The sequence below is a fragment of the Erinaceus europaeus genome, chromosome 12 (assembly GCF_950295315.1).
Source record: "Erinaceus europaeus chromosome 12, mEriEur2.1, whole genome shotgun sequence".
In the NCBI taxonomy this organism is placed as follows: Eukaryota; Metazoa; Chordata; class Mammalia; order Eulipotyphla; family Erinaceidae; genus Erinaceus; species Erinaceus europaeus.
In genome coordinates, this window is record NC_080173.1 from 505,994 (window position 1) to 525,986 (window position 19,993).

A 19,993-nucleotide genomic window follows, 5' to 3' on the forward strand; every position below is an offset into this window, starting at 1 on the left:
TTTTGGGATTTTTAGTAATGTGTGTGTGTGTGTGTGTGTGTGTGTGTGTGTGTATGTGTGTGTGTGTCCTGGGGCTCAAGCCCAGGACCACATACATGCAAAACCCATGATACTGAGCTATATACCTGATCTTAGTAGCTCCTGAACAAGGGAACTGACATTCTCATTTTGCACCAGATTTCCAAGTCACATAAACAGTTCTGACTTAAAACGGCACAGGTCCACCCTCCTGCTACCTCGATGGAGAGGTGGAAAGAAGGACCTGCAGCTTCTGCCAGACTCACCCACGGGTGAGGAGGGCACTCCCAGCCCTGGGGGATTAATGGTTTACAGTCAACAGTAAAATACCGTAGTTGGTACATGTGGAACATTTCCCAGGTTTCCACATAAAAATTCAGCCCCACTAGGTCCTCCTCTGCCATCATGTTCCAGGACCTGAACCTCCCCCCCTCCACCCCAGAGTCTCTGACTTTGTTTTACAGACATTTTACTTGCTTGCAGCCTCCTGGGTGTGTGGTGGTCAGAGCCTGACTGAAACACACATAGGCTTGCTCCTCCTCTGCACCCCTCTGCCGTCTCTCCTAGGGACTGTGTGGAGTGTAAGAAATTTGACCGGGGAGTCTTATATGAAGAAAACACCTGCAGCCTCTACTGCCGTGATGAGATTGAGTCTGTGACTGAGCTCAGTAAGTATGGCATGTCTCCAGAATTGTGCGCCTGTGGTTCTGAATTTTCCCCAGTTAATCCAAAAACATGCTCAGTTATCATCTGCAACATATAAGAATATTTCCAACTTGGAGGAATGCTGTGCCACAGGCATTGAATAGAAGCGGTCGAGCAGAGGAAGCATGCTGGGTGCATGGACGCAGCTGCCTCAGCCCTCTGGCATCTCTGTGTTTAACAGTGCCGTCTCCTGCCTCCCAGAACCCACAGGTTCAGCAAATAATGAGTACAGCAGCGATGAGTCAGACAGACCTGCTTCCCTAGAGAAGAGGAAGATAACCCATTTCATGCCTAAAGAGAAGAGACTGAGGCACAGAAAGAGGACCTAGTTCCCAGGGCTGCCATCCTTCTAGACTAGCAGCTTGGTCAGTACGGAGGAATCATCTAGGAGCATTGCTGGTCTGGAGATTCCTCTACCTGTATGGGTCTGCAGCCAAAATCCTTATCCCAGGTCCTTCTCTGGCCCTTTGATGAACCTCCTCGAGTTAGATAGAAATACAGGGAGGATCAAAATGGTTCTGCCCTGGGGCCCGGTGGTGGCACACCTGGCTGAGTGCACATGTCACAAGGTACAAGGACAAGGGTTCAAGCCCCTGGTCCCCACATGCAGGGGGAAAGCTTCACAAGTGATGAATCAGGGCTGCCGGTGTCTCTCTGTCTCTCTTCTGCTCTCTCTCCCACTTCTTTCTCAATATATTTGTTTCTATACAGTAAAGAGAGAAAGAAAGAAGTTAGATTAGGCTTGGGGGGGCCAGGTGGTGGCACACTTGGTTACATGTTACAATGCACAAGACTCAGGTTCAAGCCCCTGGTCCCCAGCTGCAGGGAGAAAGCTTTCTTAACTATTCTTTTTAATATTTACTTATTTATTTTCCCTCTTGTTGCCCTTGTTTTTTTTTTAATTGTTGTTGTAGTTATTGTTGTTGTTCATGTTGTCGTTGTTGGATAGGACAGAGAGAAATGGAGAGAGGAGGGAAAGACAAGAGAGGAGGAGAGAAAGATAGACAACTGCAGACCTGATTCACCACTTGTGAAGCGACTTCCCTGCAGGTGGGGAGCTGGGGGCTTGAATTGGGATTTTTACCCCGGTCCTTGCACTTTGTGCCACCTGCGCTTAGCCTGCTGCACTCCCGCCCAACTCCCGGGAGAAAGCTTTCTAAGTGTGAAGCAGGGCTACAGGCGTCTCTCTGTCTCCCTCCCTATCACCCCCCTTCTCTCTCGATTTCTGACTTTATCCAATAAATAAAGATAAAAAAATCTAATTAAAAATGGCACTGCCAGTAGTTATTGTGGTTTGTTCTTCATCTCACTTAAAAGGAGATGATTTCTTTCTGCTATCAGAGCATTTGATGTGGCTGTCTGGGTCAGCTGGGCACAGGTTGGTGCCAGGGTGTTGGCAGATGGCAGTCTGTTCAGAGATAGCAGTCTCCCATGGAGGCAGGATATTTATTTTCCTTTTTGTTGCCCTTATTTTTATTGTTGTAGTTATTACTGTTGTTATTGATGTCATTGTTGTTGGATAGGACAGAGAGAAATGGAGAGAGGAAGGGAAGACAGAGAGGGGGAGAGAAAGACAGACACCTGTAGACCTGCTTCACCACCTGTGAAGTGGCTCCCCTGCAGTTGGGGAACTGGGGCTCTAACGGGGATCCTTCCACGGGTCCTTGCGCTTTGCGCCCAGTGCGCTTAACCTGCTGCGCTACCGCCCGACTCCCAGGAACACATTTTTAATGAGAGCTGCCATGAGGTACAGTCAGTCAGCCAGCTTCTGGGTGGGGCCACTATGGGAAAAGAAAGTCATATTTCTGGGCCTTGGCTAATATCAGAAGTGGGCCAGGGGCAAAGATATTTACATTTGAACGACTGTTTTTCCTATGGAAGACTGGGCTTTCTATGATTAGCCTGGGGAGTCGGGAAGGGGAGGAGCCAATGAGAGGTGCGGCATTGCGGCTACTTAGACCTAATAATCAGTGTGGTAAGTTTTTCTCTACCCTACTCTTGACACAATAATAAAATAATGGCCGGGTGGTGATACACCTGGTTGAGCACATATGTTACCAAGTGCAAGAACCCGGGTTCAAGCCCCGCCCCCCGGCCCCACCTGAAGGGGGGAAGCTTAAAAGCAGTGAATCAGGTCTCTCTCTCTAATATATGTCCCCTTCCCCTTCCAAATTGTCTCTGTTTTTATCCAATAAATAATAAAAATAAATGCCTCTTTATAGAGGGCTTTATAACTTAAGAAAGTAATATTTTTTTCAAATACATTATCTTATTTTTCTCCCAGCAACGTAGGAAAGTTGAAGCTCAGTCCTGTTGCTATTTTTTCCTCCTCCTCCACCTTCTTCTTTTTGCCTCCAGGGTTATTGCTGGGGGCTTGATGCCTGCACTATGAATCCACTGCTCCTGGAGGCTAATTTCCCATTTTGTTGTTGCTATTATTGTTATTGCTGCTGTTGTTGGATAAGACAGAGAGAAATCGAGAGAAGAGGGGAAGATAGACAAGGGAGAGAAAGACAGACACATGCAGACCTGTTTCACCACTTGTGAAGTGACCTCTCTGCAGGTAGGGAGCCAGGGGCTTGAACCGGGATCCTTACTCTGGTCCTTGAGTTTTGCACCATGTGTGCTTAACCCACTGCGCTACTGCCCCAGCCCCTGCTATTTTCATTTTGCAGATAACGACATTAAGTAACTTGCTCAAGTAAGCTAGTGGTTAGAAGTTAATTCCGAAACCCTTCCTTTTCCCACTGTACAGTGGCACCACCGGCTTACTGAGGGCTTTCTGGGTTCAAGTACAAAGGCAAGTGTCCTGAGATGCTGTTTCAGTCCCGCCTAGTGACCTCGGTGCCTTGGCTCAGTTCCACCCACATGGTTCCATCAGTGCAGGGCACAGGACAGCTGGTGGGGTCACCAGAGTTCCCTGTCAGAACAACACACTGCGACACATAGTGGGAGTCAAAGAAGAGAACGAGAATTTGGGGGAGAACACTGGATCAGAAGCAGAGACAGAAGACACACAGGACTGGGTGCATAGACCATGCAGGGCCACCCCGCAAGCAGGGAACGGGAGAAAGGGATGTCACTGTGTGCGTAGGCATTGTTCAGTGTTGCTGTTAGTTCTCAGCTAGACCTTTACAGAGGAAGAGAGAGAGAGAGAGAGATGATGGGATCACATAGTTTACCCAAGACCACACGTCGGGCAGTCAGGAGAGTCAGGGTTTGGATCAGACTGTGTAATACTCTTGTGTCATGTCCCTTCCGTGTCCCTTCCAGAGAAAGGGCTAAGAACCAGAAAGCAAGGCTCATCCACCCAGACCATCTGGGGGCAGTTGACAGGAATGCTGCAAATCAGATGCAGACACTTTGCCCGAGACCAGGAATAGGGTTTTTTAAAAAATTATATTTATTTGTCGGGTAGAGACAGTCAGAAATCAAGAAGGCAGAGAGAGAGAGAGAGACAGAGAGACACTTGCAGGCAGCCCTGCTTCACCACTCGCAAGCTTTCTCCCTGCAGGTGGGGACCAGTGGCTGGAACCTGGATCCTTGCTCATTGTAACATGTGCGCTGAACCAGGTGCGCCACCACCCAGCCCCAGGAATAGGGTTCCTGTCACACATTTTCCCAGAAGTCTCATGACTGTGGTTTGAAGATGGCCTAGTCTTGTAGGAATTAATGAGAATTTTCATTCTCCCACGTCCCTGCCTCAGAGGACACTGGCAAGGATGCCGTGAATTGCACCTACAAGAATGAAGACGACTGTGTTGTCAGGTTCCAGTACTATGAAGACACAAGTGGAAAGTCCATCCTTCACGTGGTGAAAGAGCCAGGTGAGTAAAACTGGAGGGCCCAGACCAGCCTGCAGGGAGAGGGAGAACTTCCACAGGCAGTGCTTTCTTTCCCCTGGCTGTTTCCTTCTTAAACAAAAGCTTACACGTGGTTAAGTTAGGACCTGCCATTTGTATTGAGCAATGAATAAATCCAAATGTTAGTAAGAAAATGACTTACAGATGAAAGAAAGATAAGAAGGTGAATATGAAGAAAAAGACAGGTATAGGTCTTACAAAGGAACGGAGTATGTGACTATCATATATTTCAAAGTGATAATGTTAAGAAGGAAGGAATTAAATTCTAGAATTTGTCTGTACAAGTGATCTACTTGACTAAAAACTGAATCAGTTATTTTCATGAGCAATCTGCCCTCAGTTTGCTGGGGATGCTGGATAGTTTAAGGACCTCACACATGTGCCTTTAAATAACAGCCTTGGCCCTATGTATTTATGTATTTATTGACTTATTGAGGGAAGAAAGGAGGGAGAAGGGGTGGAAGGAGAAGAGGGAGAAAAACAGAGAGACAGTGTGTGAGACATTGAGAGCACTGCCCACCCTCCATGGAGTTGTGCTTGTTGGGACTGAGCCCAGGGCCCCATGAGTGAGTGAGACTCTCAACTCCCAAGTCTCCTCCCAGTCACACCTTCACTTTTTTTTTTCCTAGTGTGGGGCCAGGGAGGTAGCATAATGGTTATGCAAGCAACATTCATACCTGAGGCTCTGAGGTCCCAGGTTTAGTTCCTGGCAACACCGTAGCCAGAGCTGAGCAGTGATCTGACAACACAGTCGTAGATGCAATTGTAGATGCAATTCACGGCATCCTTGCCTGTGCCCTTTGGGGGCAGTGTCCTCCTGGAAGATTAGGCCACCTTCAAGCCATAGATACAAATAAATGTAATAGAGATTTTCCATTTTCCTTTTATTTTTACCTTTGTCCCTCTTCATTTCGAAAAAGCAGCAGCTTCTTACTTTTGGGTGTAGCCTTGCGTCATCTGTCTGTTGACTTAATCCTTGTTGAGACTTCTACGGTATTTCTTACCTATACCTTTTGACTTGGTGTTTTGAGACTGGAACTGTGGTAAACAAAGATGATAGCCTGGGAAATGCAAATACTTCCTGCCACTCTGCTGGGTGGGCAATATTTCTGGCTTCTTTCAAGCAGAACTTTTCTTTTCTATTAGGAGATGGAACACTAGTTCCATGTTCCTTATCTCATTACCCCAGAATTCCAAGTTCATTTTCTCTCTCTCCCTATCCCCAACCACCTTCAGGGACTCGAACTTTGAGAAGGAGGTAACATCTGAGGTTCTGAAGTATGTGAGATAATATTCCTGCTCTTCTCCTACTCGGACCCGTGCGTGTGTAGATGGCTTCTCTGAAGGCCCTAGACCTCTTGCTGTACTCAGGGGTGTACTGCTGAAGGGCTTTGCATCGACCGAGTGGTGTGCCGCCAACACGGGAGGGGCTTCCCTGAGCTGGACCCTCGCCACTCTCAGACAGGGTTGCCTGATAAAATACAGTGTATCCCACGCAATACTTGGTATATGTGTTTGCTAAAGGGTTACTCGTTGCTTATCTGAAGTTAAGATTTAACTGAACTTTCTGTTACTTTTGTTTCTCAAATCTACTAACCTTTTCTGGTGCTTTCTAACCTTGGCCATCTGCCATGGGTCTCCCCTCAGAGGCTGAGAGGGCTCTCCAGAAACTACCTGATCTTTTCTACTTCGTGGAGACCTGCCATCTTCCCCTTTCAGGAAAGATAGTTGATAGAACATCCTCTCCGCCACCGCCCTCCCCAAGTCTTCCTGAACTTCTACCTATACCACCTATGCTAACATACAGAATTGAAGAGGTTTCACTTTGAGGTTTGAGAGTCCTTACAGCCTCTCTTTAAATATAGACAGGTAATTTGGTAGCTTGGAAAATATAGACAAGCAATTTGGTAGCTTGGTAAATGGCCTGCTTTGGTTTGAGATGGTGGTTTGTGTGTTGAGCATAGAGTGCATGTTTAGAGGAGAAGGTGGGAGACAGTGCGGAAAGTGGGTGTAGTTCCTTTCCAGACTCACCAGCACTCATACACAAACACCTAATTACACAGCACCCCACCAGACACCTGTGGTCTGTAGGAGGAGAGCTCTGCCTGGTCCTCAGAAGGTGACACATTCAGTCTGTGCTGGCTGTTGATCAGACTTGAAAAGGAAGTTGACTCTCACTAAAGTTAGGCTCTTAAATGACTAAATGTTTTGGGAAGGAGCCCAAAATGTTTTGGTTGGCAGACTTCCTTGTCTCTAAGTATGTTTTAAAAAAAAGCCATGAGATTTTCAGCCCTTAGGGATGTAAATCTATTAATCAGGACAGCAAACTTCAGTACCTTCAGGAGCTAGGTAAGTGAGTTAGCCAAGACAACCAGATATAAGAAGACCAGTAATAATACGACATAGACGGAGCAGTGACTCAGCACCAGGCATCATCCCTGAGTTCTAAATATGTTGATCTTAGTTATTCCTCATAGTGAGGTTTTGAAGTCAGTTTTATTATTTCCTCCATTTGAAAAATGGAGAAACAGGAAACAGACACCCAGAAAGTTTAGGTAATTTACCAAGGTCACATAGCAAAGGAAGTGATAACCCAGGATTGAAGCCATTGGCTTCTGGCATCTGGCTCCAGAATCTACCCTGGAGCACAGAATCAGGGGCCTGTCAAATGTGGCCTCCATTTGGGGTGGGGTGGTGGTGGAGAGGAAGTATGAGAATTGTGTAAACTAGATCACATATTTCTTACTTTTTTTGTTAAATATATTTATTTATTCCCTTTTGTTGCCCTTGTTATTTTTTTGTAGTTATTATTGGACAGGACAGAGAGAAATGGAGAGAGGAAGAGAGGGGGAGAGAAAGACAGGCACCTGCAGACCTTCTTCACCGCCTGTGAAGTGACTCCCATGCAGGTGGGGAGCCGGGGGCTCGAACTGGGATCCTTACGTCGGTCCTTGGGATCCTTATGTCAGTCCTTGCACTTTGTGCCACCTGTGCGTAACTCACTGTGCTACGGCCTGACTCCCTAGACCACATATTTCTTCCTTTTTTAATTTATTTTTTTATTTATAAAAAGGAAACATTGACAAAACCTTAGGATAAGAGGGGTACAGCTTCACACAATTTCCACCACCAGAACTTTGTATCCCATCCCCTCCCCTGATAGCTTTCCCATTCTCTATCCCTCTGGGAGCATGGACCCAGGGTCATTGTGGGATGCAGAAGGTTGAAGGTCTGGCTTCTGTAATTGCTTCCCCGCTGAACATGGGCGTTGACAGGTAGATCCATACTCCCAGTCTGTCTCTCTCTTTCCCTAGTGGGGCAGGGCTCTGGGGAATCAGAGCTCCAGGACACATTGGTGGGGTTGTCTGTCCAGGGAAGTCTGGTCGGCATCGTGTTAGCATCTGGAACCTGGTGGCTGAAATAAGAGTTAACATACAAAGCCAAACAAATTGTTGACCAATCATGGACCTAAAGGCTGGAACAGTTCAGATGAAGAGTTGGGGGGGGGGGTCTCTGTTCTGTAGATAGCTAGTAGGCATATTTTAGTTATATTCTAAAGGGCCTGTGGCTATACTAGTTTTTTTTTTTTTTTTCCTGAGCCTGAAATCTGACATGCAGGTGGATCCCAGTTGTCTGGGGGAGATGATGTCATGGCTGGAAAAGGACCAAAAAGCTGGATCAGGGAAGAGAGTAGCTCCCAAATATGGGAAAGGTATATAAACTGTTGGCTGTAAACCATATTTCTATGTGGGAGGGGAGGCTGCTTCTCAGCCCTGCACAGTTGTGCTGTGTGGACAGTTGTTTCTTGATCTTTTTATAGTTTTTAAAGAGAAGGAGACTTTACATGAAATCTTAGGAGGGATAATCTGTTAAAAATTTAATGTTGTCAACAAAAATGGCTTTTAAATAAGCACTTGTATGAACCACACCACATGGACTAGATCCTGCCCACAGGTGACCAGCTCATGACCTCAGATCAACACTGAAGTGTAGGAACAGACTCTGTCTAAAGATGACTCCTCCTTTAGGCTGGCAAACAGCTCTGCTGGATAGTGTGCTGCTTTGCCCTGCGTGTGACCCAGGTTCAAGCCTGGCCGCTACCTCACTGAAGGCAGCTTCCATGCTGTGATCACTTCCACACACTCTCTCTCTGCCTCTATCTTAAGAAAAAAGGAGCGGCCCTTCTTTCAAGGGATTAGCTCATTTTACATGTCCTGTGCTCTTCAGAAGGCTTTCCAGTACTTTATCACGCCGTCCAGATCTTATCTGCGCCAATTCAAGTGATTCCTCTTCTTTCCCAGCAAGCCTGCCCTGTGCTCTCTCTGACAGAGTGTCCCAAGGGTCCTGACATCCTGGTGGTCTTGCTGTCGGTGATGGGGGCCATTCTGCTCATCGGTCTTGCGACTCTGCTCATCTGGAAGCTCCTCATTACCATCCATGACCGGAAGGAGTTTGCCAAATTTGAAGAAGAACGAGCCCGAGCAAAATGGGATACAGTAAGAGGCTGGGAAGGGCGTCTTCTGACATCTGGTTTGAGAGGCTGCAGTAGAAGCAGCAGACTCCAGCCAGCACCACAGGCTGCCGGCTTGCCCCTGTTCTGAAGTGAGAGAGAGAGAGAGAGAGAGAGAGAGAGAGAGAGAGTGTGTGTGTGTGTGGGGAGGGCTGACTATCCTGCTGTCCTTATGCTTCTGGGAAATTCCTGACTATAGGCCATGCCAATGAGTACTGACTGAGCACAGATCTCTTCTAAACACTGTGGTAATATGAAAAGGAAACATCTTCCAGATGAGGGGAAGCGGACAAACCTGTGCATTTTACACTGAGGATGTACAAGGCATCATCTACTAGGAAAGTCCAAAACGTCCTGTGTTAACAAGAATTTTTTTAAAACCAGCTATAGCAGGGCTGGTGAAATAGCCCATTGGACAGTGTGCTGCTTTGCTGTATGTCCAGTCCAGGTTCAAGTCTGGCTTCCCTGCATTGAAGGAAACCTCAGTGCTGTGGTCTCTTTTATGCTCTGTCTCTATCTGAAAAATAAAAATAGCTAGCATTTGAGGTTTTACCACACCCAAAGCATTTCACAGCTGTTTTTAACATGTCATTATTTTATCCCCATAACAACCATGAGTGTTAAGCAATATTCTTATTTCCATTTTATAGATCAAGAAATGGAGCACAAAGAGGTTAAGTGCCTTGTCCATCAGTGAGAGGGGACTAGTTTGGTAGGAATTCCTTTTTGGGTTAGTCTCTCAAAAGCAGAGGCTGGATGACATTTTTTTATTGGGGGGATTAAAGGTTTATAGTAAATACAGTTGTTGGTGCATGTGTAAAATTTCTCATTTTTCTGCAAAACACTCTTACTCCCAGCCTAAGGGCTCCTCCACCATCTTGTCAGAAGCTGAACCTCCCTCTCCCCAGAGTATTTGCTTTTTTGCAATACACCAAACACAGTCCAAATTCTACTTTATGTTTCCTTTCTGTTCTTATTTCTCAGCTTCTGTCCATGAGTGAGATCACCACATATTCATCCTTCTCTTTCTGTCCTCTCTCACTTCACATGATTCCTCCAAGGGGCAGGATGACATCCCACCTTCTCTTCCCTCTTACTTCAAGTTCATTTCCATCCTGAGGATGACTTTGTGGGACCAGGGTGGTAATTCAACGGTAGAGCAAACACATCACATCCCTAGCCCCACATAGAAGCAGTAGAACTCTGCGGATGATGGATTGGTGCTTTGAACCCCCATATCTCTCTGACTCTAAAATAAAATGTTAAAAATTGGTCCAGGGAGGTAACATCATGGTAAAGTACATACAAGATCCCATGGACTCCATCTCTGGTACCACCTGGAAATAAAGAAGGTGACTGTATGAACATAAGCTTCTCATCCGTCATATCTCCCAAAGAAGGTTGTGCTGGACACATTTCTCAAGCTGAATGTATACTGAGAGTGGGAAAGAAGTGAGCACTCATTGTAAATCACTTTTCTGTTCTCTCTACAGGCTAACAACCCACTATACAAAGAGGCCACATCCACCTTCACCAACGTCACCTACAAGGGCACTTAGTGGCAGGCGCTCGGCCTCAGCTCACTTTCAGACTGTCCCAGGATTGTGGGCATCTGTGCCATGATGTTTACAGGGGCCAACATTTGTGGGATGGGCTTGGAGGGTGGGCGGGTTGTAAGAGTGTGTGTGTGTGTGTGTGTGTGTGTGTGTGTGTGTGTGTGTGTGTGTGAATGGATAAGTTAAAGCTTGTGATGTGCCTCAGAGAAGCAGAGCTCCTCAGCCTTTGTCCTCAGACCACCTCCTCCAGGGAATCTTCCTGCTTCCAGAGGGTGACCTCTGGAGCTGAGCGCTGTTCATTACCTCAGTGAGAAGTCAACTTCCCTTCCTGGCCCATTCACCTTGAAGGGGGAAGGGAAGCGCTTAGGCTTCGTGTGTGGGAGGAAGGGCTGCTAAGGACTTCCTTGTCTACCCAGGGACTTCCAGTCCTTGGGTCTGACTCTCCTTAGCAGCTATGGTGGGAACTGATGGGCTTGAAGCATATTGTGCCACCTGGGCCTCTGTTTCCTTTCTCTGCCCTCTGGTTGAAGGAGAAGTCAGAGGAGGGCTGAACTGGTAGAGCTGCCTATGCTTTTTGCCATCACCTCAGTTCACACGGTTGTCTCATGAAGGGAGTCCTTGCCACCCACTTCTTTAGTCTGTTGGAGGCCAATCCAGGACCATGCATGGCTGGAGGGAACATGCCAAGGTCTGTTAGTTCATCATCACAGTCCTGCAGATATTCCCCCACTGGAAACTCAGTGTCTCCCTAGGCCAGCATCACCCCTTGCCTCCTAATCACACATGATCACTGCTGTAAATATTGGCTGTGTACTGGGAATTTTCATCTTGATCAAAAGATTCTCCTCCCAGGAAAAGCACTATGGTGAGAGCCAGAGGCCTGGCTGCAGCCTTCAGGTATTTCTTCCACATATTGTTCAAGGCTCCTCCACATACACAGTCCTATTTCTAGTGCTGTATCCATCCATGGGACTAATTGCATTTATCTACCTCTTGGGTGTCTTGTGAAGCAATCACCAGACCCTGGGTCACTGAGCCCGTTAGGTGTAAGTGTCAGGGTGGAATCATAGATGACAGGAGGTGTGGCCTATTCTATGGGCTGGGCAAACTCATTTGAACTCAGTCTTTAGTCCAAGAGGCCACATGTACAATGTCATTTCCATTTCTCTCTCTCTCTCACAGAGGGGACTTAAAAGGACAATGCGGCTTAGTCTAAAGGAACGTGTGTAAATGCACCTGTATCATATTTGTGATTTTGTTTCATGATGAGGGAGGAGAGTCTGATAAAGCCATGGCTTGGCTTGGACACAAACGCTCCCGTCTAGCATCATTCGCAGCAACTTGCTGTCCAGCTGCTGGGTCTCTGAGGACCTTCAGTACTGCTGTGATGATGGCATGTGGGCATGCTAACCCTTTTCTGAGGAGGAGGGAAGTGGGCTGCTCTTTTTATAGAGTGCTGGCAGGCACTGTAGTGGTGCTTACATTAGTCCAACATTAACCCTTCCTCTAGCTCTCAGAAAAGAAGGAAAAAAAAAAAAGGTCTATAAGTAGTGTTTCTGATGATCAGAAAACAGAAGTCCTGGTCTCAGTGCTGTATTCATGGGGACTTTGACCTTAATGAGGACAAGTCACTCTCTTGTTTCTAGGACACAGTTTTCTGGTTGGACAAATGATGGCTTGGCATCAGCCAGCACAGAGAGGGTGTCTCTCAGCAGCTACATCCTCAGGTACTAGAATTTACTGGGACAGCAAATGTGTGGTCATGATTCTGTGGGCAACTGAGATCTGACAGGCCTGTCATCAACTGACAAGAGCAGCTGCCACTCCACATCACCTCTCTATCCTCTCTCACAGCTGGTCCTCCCACTTTTGTTAGCACGTTAGTTTCACTTAGTTGTTATTTCTTGGCTCACTTTGCACACGCTTGCACCCACACTTTAAGGAATTTGTGAGAAGTAGCTGAAGTGTGTATTTGGTATTCATGTGTTGGCTGACATGGAGAATAAACCTTGGGGTTAGGAATGGGGCAGGTGACTGAGCTCTGTCGCATTCATGGAATGTTCTTTGCTATAGGGCACCATGTAGGTGAGCATCTAAGTTGGGTTATGATGACAGCAAGATACGGAGAGGTTATTTGGACTTGGCATTTCTGGACAGAATGTGTGTTCAGTCTCAGGATCTGGAGACAATAATGGGAAACTTGAACCCTTCTGACAAGTTGTCCCTTAAGGAGTAAGTGCGTTACCCTCAGAGGTTTTCTATTAGTGTTTAATATTGATTTACAAAATTACAAGATAACAGGGGTGTAATTCCACTGGGATAATTTCCAGTGGAGGGAAACTCCATTTTTTTCCCCTCTCCCCCTTTTCTCTCTCTGGGTCCTGATGGAATTGGAATTCAGAGCCCTCTGGTAATTTTCCCCTCACAACAGATATTTCTCAATCATCCACGACTTCAAGATACTTGCGACATATTCCTGGTTGAAATTATCTCATTGCTTTCCTGATTTCCAAACCACCTCCTCTGTTTGGGTTGTACAACAGTGAATTAAATGTGCTTTCAACAAAGAGTCTGCTGCCTGACGCCAGGGAGCTTCCGTGCTGTTACTTCAGTTTCCTTTTGAGTCAACATCAGTGCTGCACAAATGCCTATTTTAGAATAAGCATGTTTTCAAATGTAACAGAATGATGACTACAAGAATTGAAGTAGGTTCAGAACCCAGACTTTTCTTTAGTTTTTAGAAACATTTTCAAAATGAGTAGATTGCTACTATTCTAAGAACTAAGTTTTTTTAAAGCTGATTATTATATAGATATGTGTAATCTCAACAGAGAAGACTGACAATTTAGTTTAATTTTGTTCCAGAAAGCACAACATTCATTGTTAAAAAATAAAGACTTAATGGTGAGCGAGGGTAGGTAGCATAGTGGTTATGCAAAAAGATTCTCATGCCTGAGGCTCCAAAGTCCCAGGTTCAATCCCCTGCACCACCATAAGCCAGAGCCAAGCAGTGCTGTGACACACACATACACACACACACACACACACACACACACACACACACACACAGTCAAGTTAGCTACAGGACCAGTGAAATGCAAATTTCACTGAAGACAGAGGATCTCAAAGTTTGGGCTCAGGGCCAGCAGTATAGCGATCATCTGGGAACTGGTCAGGAATGAAAATGCACAGGTCTTACTTGGGCCTGGCGGTCTATTTTAATAAAGCCTTACTGGTGATTCTGATGCAAGCTCCAAATATGAGAACAGCTGATTTAAGGAGCCACATATGTATCTTTCTGGCTTAGAAAGAAGTTTGTAGTTAAGTCAGCTTAGTTACTATGAGGTTAAGAATATATCTTGGCTTAGAGATTCAGAAAACCAAATATCCACACATACACAAATCTACTTTTTAAAACCTATTTTATTTTTTTATTAGTGATATAATATTGATTAAGAAGATTGTAAAATGACAAGAGCACAATTTCATACAGTTCCCACCACCAGAGTTCCTTGTCCTGTTCCCTCCATTAGAAGCTTCCCTATTCTTTATCCCTATGGGAATATGGACCAGAATTATTATTTTTTTTGTAATTTCTTTATTGGGGGATTAATGTTTTACATTCAACAGTAAATACAATAGTTTGTATATGCATAACATTTCTCAGTTTTCCACATAACAATACAATCCCCACTGGGTCCTCTGTCATCCTTTTTGGACCTGTACTCTCTCCCACCCACCCCAGAGTCTTTTACTTTGGTGCAATACATCAACTCCAGTTCAGGTTCTACTTGTTTTTTCTCTTCTGATCTTGCTGTTCAACTTATGCTAGAGAGTGAGATCATCCCATATTCATCCTTCTGTTTCTGACTTATTTCACTTAACATGATTTCTTCATGGATCAAAATTCTTATGGGGTGCAGAAGGTGGGAGTTCTGGCTTCTGTAATTGCTTCTCCACTGGACAAGGATGTTGGCAGGTGGATCCACACCCCCAGCCTGTCTCTGTCTTTCCCCAGTGGGGCAGGGGTCTGGGGCGGGGAGGTTCTAGGACACATGGGTGAGGTCGTCAGCCCAGGGAAGTCAGGGTGGCATCATAGTAGCATCTGGAACTTGGTGGCTGAAATTCAGTAAGCTGTAAAGCAGGACAAATGTTTAATAAACCGGAACCACAAAGTAAGGATAGAGCAGATGAAAGAAGGGACCTTAGGGTAGAAGAAAGTAGAAAAAGCTATTGTAGGAATGTTCCTAGGAGCCTGTGTTTTAATAATCTTTGCTTGAGCTTGAAAGCTGATGTGGGGGTGGGCTAGAAATATTGTCTGTGAAGATGGTGTCAGAGTTAGGACTATAACAAGGAAGCAGGATTAGGACAGAGAGTTGCTCTCAAACTTGAAGAAGATACATAAATGCAATTAACTGTTTACCACACCGATCTAACATGGGGCCTGTATCCATTCCTATTTAGCCCAGGAGTCTGTACAACCTCTGAGTCCCTGTCTGTCTGAGCTCACAGTCCATAGTCACAGCTGGGAACATTCTAGGCTGCACTCATTTCAGAGCTAGTCTTTCTCCAGTGGCAGAGTAGGCTGACCCAGCTTTCCTTTGGAGAGTGGGGCAGTTCTTACCTTTGCTAGTTCATATTGAGGGTACAGTCCTGAAAAAACCCACAAAAGGGTTTATAATGATATTCCCAATGGGTGTGACCAGTGATGGTGGAGAGAGGGATCTATCAGAGGTCTAGTGGTTATACAAAAGGCTTTTAGGCCTGGTGCTCCTAGGTCCAAGGTTCAATCCCTAGTACCACTAGAAGCCAGAGATGAGCAGTGCTCTGGGAATAACAAGAGACTGGGTACTGACAGTGTGGGACAGGGTACTTTAGAGAACACTCATCACAAGCCTCACATTACTGACAGAATGTACGTTCTTGAACATACTATAGTGACATCATAAGAAGCCTATGTGGACATAGTCCTTTTGTGAAAAGTTTTGTAAGATTCACTATGTTTTACTAACTGATGAATAAATATCTGGAGTGGAAATGGAGACCTTGATGTGAAAATGAAAAGCTGTATGACAAATCATATTTGAAATGCTTTTAACTTTTGGTAGGAACTCTAAAGTAGTTGCTTTCTAGTGACCACTAGGCTTGACTACAAGAAGTTTGCCTTAGAATTGCAATGAGCTCATTTTCACATTGATATAAGGAAACTAGGATACACACTTCACAAGTATACATATTCTCTGTGGATATATATCTATATATGTATATCTATCTATATATCTATCTCAAATTTGCTCTAGTTTGACTAAAATGTACAAGGAAGCCTGCAATTGGAGTTAAATTTTATCTTTAAATAAAAATTAAATCCGCTTAATTAGCGACCTAGGAATGGTTTGAATGTGAAAAGAGAATGTTGGCCAGGAGCAGGACTGTGATCTTAGCAGTTATTTATGTCACAGTGGTGTCTCGATAACCTCTTGCAGAGAGGAAACATTTCTCACCAGTTGTCTCTAGAAAACAGCCAGGAAATTAAAGAGCCATTGGGAAAAACCTTTATTGTAAATATTCTTTATCTGTGTCTCTGAAAAGAACTTTGAAAGCAAAAAGTTTCAGAATTCCTTATGACTCTCCCAGTGTATTAGTTGGATTTTTCCATGATTCGTATATAACTGATGTGACTGTGGAGAGGGCCAGAGTGGTGGGTGTGTGAATATAACCTGGCAGTCAATGGGAATACTTAAGAAATAGGAAAAATGTGGATGTATTATGAACTTTGCTTTTCCTGCATACCCATGCTTTGTAATCGTGTTCCATTATCTGTTTCCCCTTCTTGGAATAGTACTAGAACTTCCACTTTTTAGTTGGGCACACAGCTACCCAGAATGCTATGTGTCTCATGGCTCAGTGAGCCATGGCCGTCTACATCCTAGACAGAAGTGAGTGAGAGCAGAGCACACCACTTTCAGTCAGTGCCACTCACAGGCTGGGCTGTTGTTCTTCTCCCCATCTGTTTCCCATGGGCTGGGCTATGGGGCTAGTAGCCCAGAGTAGGTGGTAAGCAGACGCCATGGCTCAAGATGTGGCCCAGGAAACTACCAGTTGTCTATTGGTGCATAAGAAAGCCCTTAATAGCTTAAAGCAATGAACGTCTTGCAGCCTTTGTGATCAGGAATTCAGGCATGACTTGACTTGGTAGTTTTATTTCAGGGCTCATGGAGTTGTCATCAGACTGGTGACCTGGGCCACACCAGCTGAGCAGGAAGAGCTCTTCTGAGATGGTTTACTCGGATGACACTTGACTGGAGGCTTCAGCTACACACTGGCTACTGACAAAAGTTGATTACCTCAACACTTTGCCACACTTTGACATCTTCTTAGGCGTGTCCAGAGTGTCCACTAGTTTCTCCCCAAGTAAGGAGGCAGCTGCGGTGTTTTTTATGACTAGTTTGGCATCATACTGTCAGTTCTGCTGTGGTCAGTTCATTAAAGGCATGTCACTAACTTCAGCCCACATTTGTGGGGAGAGGAATAGACGCCACACATTGAGAAGGATGTTAGGACAGAATCATTGTCACCCACTGATATGTCTAAGCCCCAGAGACAGTAAATGTTACCTTGCATGGAATAAAGGGCTTTTCTCATGTAATTAAATGTTGTTAAAATTCGGAGGCTCTAGCTGGCCGGGCCAGCTTCACGGGCGGGTAACAGAGACGACCAGAGACACACGGCTGGGCAGGGAAGCTGTATTTCTTTATTCAGGAACAACGATTCATAAACTAAGACAAACTAATCACCAAACAGAACTCTGTTGCCTCTTTCCCCCGCGACGGCGCCAAGCACTCTCTAACTCTGCAACTCTCCAACTCTCGAACTCTGGAACTCTGGAACTCTGGAACCCTCTCGGGGTTCCTTGGGGCGGGGCCAAGCGGGCCAGCGAAATTAGCAGGACTGATCCAATTTTCTTGGCGGGGGAGAACTAGAACAACCCAATGTAAAGCATACAACAATTAAAGATCTTGAGAGGAAAGTGAACATGGGTTATCTGTGTAAGCTTGCTGTAATCATAAGGTATTTTTATTTATTTTTTTTCTTTTCTTTTTTCTTTTAATCAGAGCCCTGCTCAGCTCTGGTTTATGATGATGCAGGGGATTGAACCTGGGACTTTGGAGCTTCAGGCATAAGAGTCTCTGCATAACCACTGTGCTATCTGCTGACCTCATAAGGGTCTTTATAAAAGGAAAGCAAAGGGCCAGAGTGGGGGTAAGGGTGAGAGTGGAGGTGAGGGTCGGGGGGTGAGGGCTGGGGGGCTGAGCGTCAGAGCGGTAAGCGTGATGTTGGAAGCAGGCCAGATTGCTGGCCCCGCCGTGGAGGCCTGCATGAAGCTAGTATGAGCTGGCAATGGCAAGTCACAGGTTCTCCCAGAGAGCAACTACCCAGATGCAACACAACCTCTGATTTTAGTCCTGTAAGCCTGGTTCTGGACTTGTGACTCCAGAAATTGTTCATGCTATAACATGTGTGACTATTTGTATCAGGAGGTACTAGTACAGACACCAAAGTACTTGTGGACGTATTTTAAAACCACCAGCACCCATCTTCTGGGCACCAATCTTTTACAGTTTCCCACATGCAAAACACATTAACCCTTCCAAGGCTACACAGTCATCTTACTACGACACCAGTCCAAGGTCAGTCCTCTGTCCTCTACACAGTGCTGGGGTAGATGAGGCTACTTGCATATAGTTCCTTAGAAACAGCACCTCTCAATCTGAGGTTTCTGGGAATTTAGGAAAAAAGCAATATGCATACTTCCTCACAACAACGGATGTAAAAATGCCTGGATGGATAAGATACCTGCCTCAGACGTCTTGTTCTACCAAGTAAGAGGCAGAAGGTAATAAGTAGCTGGAGCATAGTGAGCCTTAAACTTTGCCTGGAAGTTGACAGTTCCACACTCCAGGCCTGAGGATAATTGTCCATGACTTTTCACTCCTCCCTCCTGACTTGATTTCCCTAAGTCATCCTTTGTTTTGTGAAAGGTGGTATGTCTGCAACTAAATAGTTTTCTCCATCTTCTTGCGTCTAGAACATGAGAGTGCACAGGGCTTTTGTAATATTGATTTTATTAGCTTCAAATGGCAGCATCTTTCACCACGTATCACTCCTTGAAAAATGTCTCTTGATAATCTCACTTATAGGTGGAATTTAAGAAACAAAGACAGAGAGGAAAAACACAAAACAAAACTTGGACTGGACAGGGAGCTGTATTGCACCAAAGCAAGGCTGTCTGGAGAAGGAGGAGGAGGGAGGGGATAGAGAGAGCCTTGGCGTCTAGGGGCATGATGATGGAAAAGGACCCACGTTGCAGGAGAGTTCACAAAGGCCTTTCGCAGGGAGGTGAGAAATTGTACCCTTATGTTAAAACTGTACTGTAATCCATTAGCTCCCCAATAAAAATGGTGATACAAAAAGCCTCTAGTGAATTTTTTTTCTTGTTGTTGCCTTAGGGATTATTGCTGAGGCTGTGCCCCTTCAGGGTGCCGCTGCTGTTAGACAGAGGGTGAGAGACAGAGGAGAGAGAGATGGACTAGGTGAGCCACTGTAGCTCTGCCTCTCCTCTTGTGAGGCTTCCTGGTGCAGGTACTCCCACGTAGAGGCCAGGACTTTGGACCTGGGCCTTGCACATCGTAAGCAGTGTGCACTGCAGCAGGTGAGCTATCTACTGGCTCCTCCTCTGGATTTTGTTCAGTTTTAGTCTGTGAAATAAAAGTCCTGTCACAAATAATTTTTTTTTCTACCTTGCCCTCTGTTGAAGGGCAAAGGCCTCAGACTTCTTAGAGTTTTTATTTGAATGAGCGGATCTGTGAGGCACAAACTTAAATTCTTTAACCCTTTGTCTGCTCACATGGTACTTTGATACAATAACCTGAAAACAGTGTTGAAAAGAGTCCTGGAGCTCCACTTCCCCAGAAACCCACCCTACTAGGGAAAGAGAGAGGCAGACTGGAAGTTTGGACCGACCAGTCAACGCCCATGTTCAGCGGGGAAGCAATTACAGAAGCCAGACCTTCTACCTTCTGCAACCCACAATGACCCTGGGTCCATGCTCCCAGAGGGATAGAGAATGGGAAAGCTATCAGGGGAGGGGGTGGGATATGGAGATGGGTGGTGGGAATTGTGTGGAGTTGTACCCCTCCTACCCTACGGTTTTGTTAATTTATCCTTTCTTAAATAAAAAAAAGAAAAGAAAACCAGTGGGGTAGCAGCTAAGAGGTGCTCATAGAGCCCCATGTCACTACCATTATGGTATGCAATTAATAGTCACAGAGTGTCTGAACCTA

At 45.5% G+C, this 19,993-nt stretch overlaps 1 protein-coding gene and 1 long non-coding RNA gene across 3 annotated transcripts in view; both read left to right on the forward strand.

The window, feature by feature from the left end:
• ITGB3 (integrin subunit beta 3) overlaps positions 1 to 13,221 on the forward strand; it is a 72,250-nt gene extending 59,029 nt beyond the window's left edge. For both annotated transcript variants that reach the window (XM_007535934.3, XM_016193800.2), the window contains 4 exons: positions 586 to 686; positions 4,431 to 4,550; positions 8,916 to 9,082; positions 10,590 to 13,221. In XM_007535934.3, the coding sequence (XP_007535996.1) occupies positions 586 to 686; positions 4,431 to 4,550; positions 8,916 to 9,082; positions 10,590 to 10,655 (454 nt within the window). In that variant the 3' untranslated portion in view covers positions 10,656 to 13,221. The remainder of the gene's footprint in view (positions 1 to 585; positions 687 to 4,430; positions 4,551 to 8,915; positions 9,083 to 10,589) is intronic.
• A 546-nt stretch (positions 13,222 to 13,767) lies between these two features.
• LOC132541800 (uncharacterized) lies at positions 13,768 to 19,124 on the forward strand. The gene is made up of 2 exons (XR_009552879.1): positions 13,768 to 17,304; positions 17,666 to 19,124. It is a non-coding gene; the product is annotated as an uncharacterized LOC132541800 (long non-coding RNA).
• Positions 19,125 to 19,993: the final 869 nt, after the last annotated feature.